Source organism: Vidua chalybeata, chromosome 4 (genome assembly GCF_026979565.1).
Source record: "Vidua chalybeata isolate OUT-0048 chromosome 4, bVidCha1 merged haplotype, whole genome shotgun sequence".
NCBI classification, from domain to species: Eukaryota; Metazoa; Chordata; class Aves; order Passeriformes; family Viduidae; genus Vidua; species Vidua chalybeata.
In genome coordinates, this window is record NC_071533.1 from 593309 (window position 1) to 605991 (window position 12683).

Here is a 12683-nt window from a genome sequence, read left to right on the forward strand (position 1 = left end):
TGAGCTTGGACAATTACCAGGTGAGCTTTGAGGAGCACAAATAACACAGAGACATTCCAGAGGGTGCTGAACATCTCTCTGCCCACTGCAGCTCATCTCCAACCAGCCCCTTGAGTCCAAGCATCCTCCTGACCTTTGCCCCTTCTAGTTTTGAACAACTGCTCTAATTCTGCATTTTCTCGTAGCACCAGCACAGACAAGCACACAAAATGCTGCTTGTATCTCTCCCAAGTTAATTATTACACTGCACAGCCCAGCCGGTGCAACACCGTGTCAGGAGGAGAGGGACAAGGAATTCTTCCCGACATGGAAAGGATCACCTCATGGTCACCTACAGCCCTCTGGGATTTCCCAACCCCGGATTCACCCACGTGTTTTCCAAAATCCAAGATTCTCTATAAAAGAGAACACTGTCCATATTTATGCCTGTGTGTACTCAGCTACACTCTTTAAAAGTAACTGCCCCATTTTATGAGATCTGGAAAGGATTTTTTCCCTAACAAATTAAACTCGTAGATACCAAATTAAAATTTTGACTGTTAGCTTGTTCTAAGCAATCCTTAAGTATGTAGGAATGTAGTAAAACAATTATAGTAATATAAAGCTCTGGTAAAATCTGATTCCCTGCACAACAAAATCACGAGGGAAACAAGATGAACAGATGCACGTAAAGTAACTCTGTGTCCATTGCTATCAGTACAGAAATGTACAAATTGAGATTATTTCAGTCTCTTAATCTGGAATAAAAGTGTCTGTAGGTGTTCCCCGCATTAAGAGTATTTGGCTGCCAAAAATCTTGGTAGTCACCTGCAAAAGTCAGTCTAGATTGTTTCTTCCCTTAGTAACTATTCCCCACCAGTTTTTACTCACAGAGATACCGTTATTTCATTAGAATATAGTTATACTGACTTTTAACAATTAATGCTCCATGCAGTGCAATTCTGCTAAGTCAGTGCTTCTGTTTTCCACAGACCAGCATTCCTAAACCTATGGAAGGCTGGTGTTAGTGCCTCAAAAACCCACCTGACACACTTGACTCCTTCAATCTTAGCCCACGCTGTTCTTTTAAGGAGCAAATCCTGAATTGGCTCAGTAAAAACCCAAGGCAGGTTTGGAATTCCTGATCTGTTTATTTCCTCAACTACTGCTTAATAGCTAAGTAATGTAAGCCTCGTGTACCTAAACAATTGGATGATTCTGTCCCCTACTCCAATAGTAAATTCCAGAAGAGGAATTTCCAAGACTTCCCTAAATACTGTTCAACCTTCCATCCCCTCAATGTATGAGGAACTGAGTCTTTTCTATCCAACTTTCATTTCATTACAGGGTAACCAGGACTGCCCAACAGTGTGTGCTTCTTCATTTCACAGTGAAATGAGATTCAGCATTTGCTGGCTTCTCTTTGAGAAAAAACACACACACCCGTAAATAAATCAGGTTTATAACTTCTAAAAGGTGTGATTTTCATTAGGCTAAGTAAGGCCCAACTGTGGTATTTTCCAATCAGTGGCAGAGCACTGTCTTGGAAGATGAATTGAGGTTTTTTTAAGTGTTTTGTCTGTTCAATGTCTAATAACTAATATTGATCAGAGGCGTGACTAAAGCTTCAGTCCTGATACCGTGATGCAGTCTGGAGACACACAAGTATTTTTAAACCCTTTCTTTAACATTCCTTCAGCCATCTGGCTGATTTCAACACTGGCTGGGCACCAACAGCAATCACTGCTCGATTCTGTGTCTGAAACACAGGAACAATTGGCTTGCTGTGGCAAAGAGGGGATTGAAATAACCACAGTAACAGCTCGTGCTTGAACTTAGAAGGAAGCTGAAATACAACAGGTATTTCTAGACATGAGGTGGATCCACCTCATCAGGTATTTGGCAATAGCATGAATGCAGCAACTGCCTCGTCTTGCAAAAGAATTGCAGCATGTTTGTACCTACAGAGACTACTCAAGAAATCAATCCATCATCTCAACTAACATCACGGTGAAAAACCTTTCAGCCCTGCTTTTCAAGTGAAGAGTTTACCACATACAGGGAAACAACAAAACAGAAACCACTGTGCCAGGTATGTCCACCAATCTCAAAAAATCTGAATTGCTTTTAAGAAACGTAATTAACCATTTTCTCTTTCAATTCAAAGCTCCAACAGGAAATGGACCTACAAAAAACAGCAGTATTTTTGATTTCAAATACATATCACACAGCACAGTAAACACTGAGAAGAAAAGTTGTATGTACCCCAATAAACATCCACATTTAAGTACACATATACGGTGGGTACTTGGAGACAACCAGCATTCAGCTGAACAAAAAAGTATACTTCCAACAACAGAATTTCTCTATTAAATCCATGTTTATTGCTTAAGTTTTATCACAGTGGAGATTAAATTATGCTTAATCATCCGGTCAGTGCTTTTGTACCTTCTTTAATGCCAAAAAACCCCCACATTTTAAACCAAGTCATTCATACACTCGAAGTCTTCTCACCATCCCACCATTCATCGCCTCTGTGTGCTCCTGTAGTTGCCACGGGCTGCGAGATTGTAAAAAGGTATAGCTAAGAGGCTTACATTTATAATACCATTTTTTGTTCAAGTATTCAGAGAGCAGCACGAGTAGCTGCCCTGCGTATTAGAAACATATCTGCACTGTTATTTATTGCTGTAGGACCGAGGCTCCTGATGGAATGGTGATGAAATTTTGCATCACTGTGTATGAAGATGAGCTCAGCATCCCGTCATCATCCCAACTCCTCCCATGTTAGTGAGCGACACAGGGCAAAACGGGCTTCCCTCCTTTCTCTTTCAGCCACGGGACCTCGAACTACAAATAAATAAAGCATACACTCACAACGTGTGTAGTGCAAATTCCAAGTAAACAGAATGACACGGAAATAAAACTCATAGTTGCCAACTTTGGTTCAGCGGGGCAGCAACGATTCCACGCCCGGCATTCCCGCCCTGGGAGCGCGCGCCACCGCCAGCGTCCCGTGTCGGCGACAATGATTGAAGGAGGCTGTTGGAGGCAGGGGGACACGGGGCCACCTCCGCACGCCGGGTGGCCAGGCCTCGCCCCACACATGCCACCAGCCCCGGGCAGGACGGCTGGACACCGCCCGCGGCGCGGAATTCCTATTGGCAACTACGTGGAACATGGATTGCGTGGCCCAGACTAATAGAAGGTAATATTTCTGTTTCTCCAGATACAACCATTGAAAGAGAACATCTACAACATTGCGATTCAGAAAGAACTTAATGAGAATTAACAGGAAAGACATTCAACTCTGGGGGAGCGCTGTGTGGGGGTCGTTCCCTTTAAACAAACCCCAAGGAGTGGTTCGAGTCTGCACAGCTCTGGGCCACCACAAAACCTTCTGCACTAAGCACAGAGCTAGATTTTTATAAGTTCTTATTTTTTTTTTTTTTTTTCTTTTTGTTGCTGTTGTTTCACTTATTTTTCTTAATTATGCAAATCTACTTCCCACACAGCCGTATTTGGAACTGAAATAAGACTCCCTAATATTTTTGTGGCATAAATTCTGTATGCAGAGAAAGGCGACAAAAATTTGTCTCAGTTAAAGTTAGGACACACTGTAGACTTACTCAGGACCCTTTTCTCCAAAGTACTGGTAGCGAGCAGAAGAGTCATGCAGCTTTATCAGTAAAACAAGTACATATTTTTGCCATTTTTCTTCAGTGCTCATTAAGATTATTCCTTTTTTTTTTTTAAACGTTTGTTTTCTCAGTCCACAACTTGCTTTTCTCACATAAAGACTGGGGGAAATAATTTTTGTTTTAAACAGCATTCTTACACAACAGGTTGAACCTTCCACAAAGGAAACACAGAGCTATCGCTAGAGAGTTCTCTCAGCTAAAAGGATGGAGATATTAAAATAATAAAAAAATAAAGGGAGAACACCTCTGCAACTAAAAAGAAACCTCTCCTCATTTGGGACACACACACTGAGCTTTTCAAAGCTGAAAATTCATAAATACGGTCATTGTATAGAACTTTAGAGAATTAAGGCTTCTAAAAACTTCAGTGCCAAAATAACCTCTCTGCATATCAATATTAAGAATAAAATATTTTCCATTTTAGGTTGTGCTTGCCTTTTTTTTTTTTAAAGACTTCTCTTAGTTCCATAGAATTTTGTCACATAATATTACATACTGAAGGGGAGTGTTAGAACTGCTTATTGAGGTTTTAAGTAGTTGTTAGACTAAGTTACAGCGATAAAATTCGATTACTGATCTGATTCATTACTACTTTACATGGGGCTGTTGGCTCATTTCACCTTTTTTTCATGCTTAATGTGGCCGTTTCTTCTATACTTGCCATTGGGGATCCCGTTCTGGTAGTGTCCATTAACAGCGCTATGTTTGTCATTGGACCAGAGATGCTTGCTCTGCTTGCAGATTAATTTTGCCATCCTGGCCAAAACATAGTAAAGTAAGGCAGCACCCACTAGTAGGACCAAGGCAATATCCAGTAAGAAATACTGAAACAGGGAGATGCTGTAAACAGCAGCACGTAGATGCTGGGCTCCGTTGTGGCGCAGGATGTAATTGATCCAGTACACAGTCCGGTTCACGGGGTGTCCAGGCTGGTCCTTGTGGATCTCCGACAGCCTCCGCGCCCGCTGCCGGTAGCTGGGAGGAGGAAAGCGAACAAGGAAGAAAGGAGAAGCTGTCATCTCGTGTCACTGTGCAACTGAATCACCAGAGACACGCACAACAGTGGGAAACCTGGGGTTGGTTTTGCAATAAACATTTCCGCCCGGGTCCGGAGTTTCACCCAAAACTCTTGGTTTTTCACCCCGGCAGCTGATCCTGCCAATTTCTTCCTCTCCTGTCTGCAGCTTATTTATACAGGACTTGCCTTTACACCAAGGATAATTGCACAAGGGGAAGGTGATGCAACTGATGTTATCAAGGTCGCCATCAACATTCCCCCTCTCTGCCGCTGCCCTGCTGCTTGCTCCTGACAGCAATCTCCTTTCCCAGAAAGACTCAGCTGCCATGAAAGCAAGAAGCATCAATAGCACCACGCTCCAAAATCAGGGTTAGCCCAATACAATATACTGCCAGATAATCCCTCACTAACTTTAATCTGGATATGAGTGATATTACAAGCCAGAACAGGAAAATAACACTTGAAGTACAACTTTTTTTGTAGTAAAATCACAGAACTTAGAGTCACGCTTCCTGAATACCTCCCCATTCTAGCTACAACCCAAACCGTGTACATATCTCTTGCTAGAGGCCCTGCAGGCAGCACCACAGCCAGACTGCTCGTGTGGAGTAATCAAGACAGACACAAAGGGACCTTGGTCTGCAACACGGAATAAGTTGGGACAGGTTTGTTTCCATAACCTCTGTGCCCTCCACATGGCAACTGCTACAAAGAGCAAGCGAGACAATTGAGTTTTGGTGCTGAGCAACAAGCCCAGCACCCACACAGAAACCTCAGCTGTTAGGTAATCTTGGGAAATAGGACAAACACCCAGACTTGCCTCGACTGTACACACAAATAATAAAACGCAGTTTTTTTCCACTGCACAAAGGTTTCCTGTCCATTCACACACAAACAATCGCTCATTCCATACCTGGGGTCATTTATAACTTTTACTAGGGCTTCGTACAGCTCACTCTCAGTCATGGTCTTCCAGTTGAGCAGTATTCCCATCCCTTTGGCCTGCACACGGGTCATGGTGTCGTAATGGTCTCCAAAGAGGGGAATGCCCACCACTGGGACACCGTGGTACATGGTTTCAAAAATGCTGTTCAAGCCTCCATGACTGAGGAAAGCTTTAATGTTAGAGTGACCTGGAACCACAAGAGGCATGAAGGTTACAAAATGCACTTCCATCTCCTCTATATATAAAGTTGTTGAAGCACCTGGGTGCGACAAATTTATCACCATGTTTCTATAACTGCAACTCAGGCAGGTTAAAATTACTGCAGCTTGTTCTGAAGTTCTACCTAAACCCACTCTGCTGAAATTCCTCATGCATTAAATCATTTCCTTATACACAGAGAGAGAATGGCCAAAGCAAAGAAAGAAAACTCTCATGTGTATGAGTGGTGTAAAATGATTAATGGAGTAATTAATATGCATTGCCTACTCCTGAGTAGCTGCAGGTGGTGACTCCAGCAGGTTCAGCAGTACACGTGAGCAAGGGGGAGCACACTTCTGTAGGGAATATAATTTTTTTTCATGGCAGGACAACTGATGTCACACTCTCCCTAAAGCTTCACATGCCTTATTTGAGGCTAGCAAGACGTAACAATCAGGGCAACAGCCTCATGTGATGGAAAAAGCAGCCTGCCTCAGAGCAACCCTGTAACCAAAACAAATCTACCTGCTCTAGGAGTCATCTGCCTACTCACTACGTTCTCCAGCTCACACACACACTCTGATGCCTAATGCTACTTAAGCTCCCACCAGAGCTGTTTTGGGAACACACAAACATCCAGAAGCAGTCAAATATTCTGTGGCCTCTCAGATCTGAAAGGGGCTTAAGTACCCTTTGACAGGGAAGACAATGAAAAATAAAATATCAAGTTTCATTTCCCCCTGAGAACCTGAAGCACCTCAGTTCATCAGAAAGGTTATCAGCTTGCATCACGTACCCAAGTTCTGGTAGAGCTTGCTTGTCTTTATAAAACAGTATTTACAGACCCCTAAAACTTACTCTGATGCTCAGTTCTATGACTCCTCCTTGAACAGTGTTTGAACTCCAGGAAAACATGAAATTCATATCAGGGAAAGACAATTAACAGAGAGGTGTTCAATTCCCTCTTCAGATCCTAATTTAATATTCTTGCTCCATGACTGGCATGACAGAAATTATCCTGGCTTTATAATAACTGCTAATTCAGTGGAGTATTTTTGAAAGAACAAACTGAACTCAAGAGAGAATATGCAATAAATAATGGAAACAGATACTCACCAAGGAGGTCATTTTGTGGTAACCATTCGATCAGCTTGGTATTGTTGCCTAAATTCCTTGGTTTGTTTCCTGAAAACCTAAACCAGTAACATGAAATGGAAACAGTTATCAAACCGTCCAAAGTAACTACTAAAGGATAGGTCTGTTTTGTTCATGTTTGGAGAGGACTGGAACTGCAACTTCAGAAAGAACCAGCTACACACTGCAATTAAGCAAGACATACATCTTTACAACCGGCTTGTACTTCTGTATGTCTAAAAAAAGCCTAAATTATTTATGCAAAGTTATATAAAAGCAATTAATTATGTTACTGGCTTGCCCTCCCTAGCCAGAAGGGCATAGAAACTACAAAAATCCCTTGATTTAGCATCACGACATTGAGACTGCCAAGCAGTACTCACCACTTTTCTGTCCAACATACAAGTCTATGATCTGAGGAACAAAACCAAACCCCAAATCCCCAAAAAACTCCAAATCACATTTGACTGATGTATAAATACCTCAATTTTAATAGAAGGCTTGAAATGAAATTGTTGGGTTGGCATTAAAAAAGGCTGTACTCAAGAAAAATCCTCCAGATTTATTTACTACAAAACAGGGATGCTTCCCAAAGAGACATATTCCAGGGAAAACTTAGTAAAAGGAGAGAAGAAAAGCAGTAAGATAAAGTGGGATTATTAATTAGAAGCCAAGCAGTGTTGTGGGATTCATAAGGAACCAGTGGCTCTACTCCAAACTAAAACTGATGTCACCTTTACTACCACAGATTCTGTGCCACAGCCTGAAAAATTCACATTTTTCCTATTCATTAGTGGGATTTGATCCTTGAACTACACACAGCAGCAAGGACATCCCCTAAAATATTGTGAGGAACAGGCCACCAAAACTATTAATACAGCTCCAAGACTGTGGCAGGGGTGTGAAACACCTACATGAGGTGTAAGATACTGAATATCTGAAAAAAAAAATGGTTCACATGAGCTCCACCAAATTATATCAGTGATGCTTGATGCGAAGCAGAGCTGACTAAATGGTTTTTGGATTTTTACAGGGAATTGTGAGCACCACTCAAGATGTTTTTAGAACTAAGAGAACTTCTTACTGATTCTGACTCCTGAAAATTTCCCACAGAGAACAAGCAAATGGAAAAATGAATAATGAAAGCCTGTGTTTACACATAACAAAGGAAAATAAGCCTAAAAAAGTGAGGGAAAGGGGGAAGAAGAAAAATAAATGGAGGTTTTTAATCATCAGGATTCATTCTTGAGCCCTGGGGTAGTTCCTTCATCAAAAATACGGACAGTATGTCCTAAATGTTATAATCTTTGCTTGTTTTCACTGTCCCCAATCCTTCCAAGGGTATAAACTCAGCCTAGGAGTGTAAGCACGCCTTATTCTGCCACGACAATAACTACTTCTCCTCGTTACCAGGGTATTGCAGTATTTTCATGCCAAGTGTTTTCCAGGAGGGTCACATCATCTCTGCCACCCAGGCAGTCTCAATTCCAGCGGGAAACAAGCACGCTCCAAACCACCCCAAGTTGCTCCAACACTGCCTTTACCTCCAGATGACCCTCTGGGGCAGCCTCGCCAGGGCGCGTGCCAGCTTATTGGCGATGTCTTCCGACAGGTACTTGACTCCAGCGCCGAAGGAGACGAGGACAAAGCCGCTCTCGTGAGCGCCGTTCACCCACGCCTGCAGGTCCTGCGGAAAACAGAGGTCGCGCTGAGCACCGCAGAGGCAAAGCACAGGAACAGTAAGCAAACATGGCTGGGAAAGAGCAGTTGTTGGCGCCTTTGTTGCTGCAGAAGCCAAGGTTCACAAATCCCAAACACTCTAGAAGCCACCGAGAACAATGGCTCACGATTCAGAATCCAGGGCAGAGGCCACCAACAGCAAAACGCTTCCGTGTTTGTTTTAGCTTCACTATTAATCATCAGCAGCTTCAGACAATTTGTCCCTCCCTAACTGAGCAGTTGACACACATTCACAAGTTAACAGGCTGCATTTTAACTCAGCAAAGCATAAGTAGATCCATCTCATAGTATCAGCCTGGAAGCCCTGCACTGGAGAAGTGTGAATGAAGCCCGGGACTCAGCTGTGTCATTTCCAGCCTTTAGCAAAGTTAGAGTGCTTCAAAAGCCTTGCTTTGCTTTCATTTATATAAAAAGAATAAACACAACTTGAAAGAAGCCAGAGCTTCTTCAAAGACACTGTCAGTTTCTACTGCTCAAGGAGTAAAGAAAATGTACCCTTTACTTTTTAAAGCATAGACTTAAATTCTGGGTTTTTCCTAACACAACTGTTAGCAGTGGAAACAAACAAAAAAAAAAATGCTACAACTGGCCTATCAGTCAGATGAAGAGTATCTCAGGATATGGTTTAATTCTGGTCTCATCAAGTTTAAGCACAAGCCTGCTCAACACCAGTGCAGCAATAGGAAATGAGCAGAGAGAAAATGAAGAGCCGTGCTCACAATGTGCCTCTTGTCCGGGTAATAAATAGGAGGGCAGACAGGAATGGAGTAACGCCGTGCTATCGTATCCGAGCACAAAATCCAGCACACTGCACCAGGGGCTGTGCACTGCTCTCTGCTGTAAAGCAGAAAAGATTTCCATTTTCTTTAAAATACACAGCTCGTCCTTCTCAGTGCACTCTTTTCCTTTTTTTTATTCATGTGGAGGGAGAGGGAGAAGGCAAAGGAGGGGAAGTGGCTCTGACCTGCCTCGAAGCTGAATCATTTATTAGGGGCTGAACTTCTGACACCAAAGTTTCCAAGTGGTTTTGTGATTTATTTAAAGCTCGTCCTTGAATCCCACTCCAGGACCTAAGGCACACTGCAAATGTCATTATATTGCAGTCACTGTCGTGCTTCAGCTAGTTACATCTTGAAATCTTTCCCATCAGCTGTGTAAAGCTGAAGAGAAGAACTTTTTGTGGGCTCTAGGACAAACCATTCTGAAAAGCCCAATATTCACAGGCCCTGGTCTTCACAGGGCACTCACGCAGGCAGAGGGGCAGATTCCTGGAGGTTTCCAGAGTGCCTTCCTGATGACATCTCCCTGATAGAGGAGCTCAGGAAGCCACAAACAAGGTATTGGTGCTGGCTCTCAAACCTACAGACATGGCAGACCTTGGGACACAAAGGTCTGGGCAGCCTTCCCTGCAGTGACTGTGAGATGGAGCTCAGGATACCGAGGCAACGTGGCAGGCAACAGCAGCATCTCCTGGGCTGCAAGAAAGCCAATTCCAGCCTGGAACAATCCCATGAGACACAGACCTAGAAAGACAGGCTTGGGAGGGCATGTTCCAGCACCATTTCCTCCGAGCTCAAGCATGGTCCATGCTGATGATAAGCAGGAGGCCAGCAAAGGTGGCAGGAAGATAAAGATGTAAAAAGAGGAAAAAAAAAAAAAAAAAAAAAAAAAGAACATTTGAGTCAGAAACAGGGACAGGTGGAATATCCAGGCACTGCTTGAGCAGGCAGGGATGGGGTTTAGAAAGCCAAAGCTGAATGGGACAAGGGACCTGGCGTCAAAAAGTTCCAAGTGCTTCCTGCTTTCTTCGTTTTAGCCTTTATTGGTTTGGCCTTTGGCAATGCCAGAGCAGAGGGAAAGTCTAAATAAACTGGACATAGACTGCTTACACAGGGCCTGATAGGATGAACCAGAAATGCCAGGTGTCAGGAAACTGGTGTGGAATGGGTGCGGAAACAGGATAAACAGCAAATGTCACTTGTGTTTTTAAAGAGGAAAATCCACAGAGCAGTCTACTCTGCCTCAATTTGATCCCTGAAAGTGATGGAAAATAATACTGGATCATCCTGGCATCAGAAGGTCCTACCTCTGCTGGGCCAGCCACTTGATTCCTGCTGTTGGAGATGAGCCTCTTCTAGCTGAGAACTGTCTCCCAGTGCCACTGCTCCTCTGTGCTTTATGAGAAATTCTGGGAGGCTTCACAGATCCCATGTGTTCACAAAGTAGCAATTACATTTCATTATAGGACCATAGAGGAGGTATAAAGATTTCCCTGTAATGGAATTCCTAAAATAGCATTGAAAAAATCCCCATGCATAATAAAAAATAGCTGCTAAATACTTATAATTTTGTGTAGAAGAATGATGATTTTTAAAAAAGGAACTTTCCTATGTCACCTGCAGACTTTTGCATTTTGTTGTGTGACAGCAAAGTGACATGCTCTGTGTTATGGTGGTTTCATAGCCAAGCTTCTGTAATCCTTCCCTTTGAAGGTAATCCCACTGCTTCACTGGAAAATAACATGGACAAAGGTGAATTTAAAATCTTGACAGGCAAGACAAGATCTGACCACCAGGCTGAGAGCATGTTCATAGTATTCAACAGGATTACATTAAAAAAAATAACTGGTATACAAAATAACAATCTATATCAACAGAACCTCCATATCCAGGCCAGAGCTGGATGATGCCTGGCCAAAACTGAGGAACCTGATGTTGTCCTTGGAGTTTCTTTTGGAATGTTAAAATTAGGAAGAAAGTAATGAATTCCTCGGGATCAAAACTGCCCAGTGCCAACCTCAAGAAGACCCAGAGAGTTTAATCTCAGCTTGCTGTGTTTTGACATCCACGGAAAGGTTCTTTCCTAGCCCAGATTTTGTCTATGCTTTACGTGGTAGTGTTAGCAAGAGGAATTGCTTACCTGCCCTCTGACCTGCAGCGCCTTTCCAATCTGCTTGCCCAGAGGGGTGCTGGACATCGCTGCTGCGCATGGACTGTGGAAAATCAACCACAGACTTGGCAGGACGAGGGTCCTTCCTGCAAACATCTGTGTCATTCCTGGCATAACACAGCCTCCATTCAAGGGGATCGCTACAAATGTAGGGAGCTGGGTAAAAATTAGGCAATGGAAAACAGGGAACCGACACTGCATCCTCTTAGAACTCCCTGAGTTCCTGATCTGGATGAGTCCATTCTTTCCAGGTTCCTTAAACTTACTGTAATTTTTTCTGTGACAGCTTTTTAGCACAGAATTTCTAAGCAGAGGATCAAGTGAAACTGAATCCAAGTGAGTGGCATTGCCAGGCCTTGGGTTTGAAGACACATCTGAACGTGCTGGTACAACTAGCCAGGCCATGGCACAAAACCTCAGTATCTTCTTGTATTTTGCCTGTTCTTTGTGCCGTATACAAGGTGTAGCTGTGATACCCACAGCAGATAAAGAGCACGCTGTGCTCTTGGCACATCTCTGAAAGGGACTGAATACTTCAGCAGCACTGTGACTATGGCTATGAATGTTACTTCATTTTTGCATGCACACTCCTAATGTTGACCAAAGAGAAGCTGGGAGCAATGCTCACAGAACCTGAGCACTGGGAAAGCACGCACTGATGCCACGGAACAATTCTGTCTGCCTACAATTTCAGCAGCCTTCAGTCACCTTCCTACCTTTTCCACTCTCTAGGACCATATTAGCCCTAACATCCCCCGCAGCAGCCTCGATGAACCCACAAAAAAGCCCTCAGAGACAGCCAAGTTCATCCCCCATGAACTCACCCCCTTCTTCCCCTGAAATCCACTTACACTTTTGACCTCCAGCACATTCTGCCCCGGCGATCTAATTACTCTCCGTATGAAAAGGCACTGAGTCAGGATGAGTCATTAGAGCCACCCTCATTAAAATCAGCATTCCCTGATCGGGCAGCGCTTCACGACTCCTGCCTTGCAGCACAGCCACCTCCTTTTGCCCC

General features: G+C 43.4%; 1 protein-coding gene across 6 annotated transcripts in view; it reads right to left on the bottom strand.

Moving 5' to 3' along the window:
• Nucleotides 1–2340: 2340 nt before the first annotated feature.
• UGT8 (UDP glycosyltransferase 8) overlaps nt 2341–12683 on the bottom strand; it is a 35939-nt gene continuing 25596 nt past the window's right edge. For all 6 annotated transcript variants that reach the window (XM_053940698.1, XM_053940699.1, XM_053940701.1 and 3 more), the window contains 4 exons: nt 8521–8663; nt 6959–7035; nt 5612–5831; nt 2341–4655 (listed from right to left, as the gene is read on the bottom strand). In XM_053940698.1, coding sequence (XP_053796673.1) covers nt 4292–4655; nt 5612–5831; nt 6959–7035; nt 8521–8663 — 804 coding nt within the window. In that variant the 3' untranslated portion in view covers nt 2341–4291. The remainder of the gene's footprint in view (nt 4656–5611; nt 5832–6958; nt 7036–8520; nt 8664–12683) is intronic.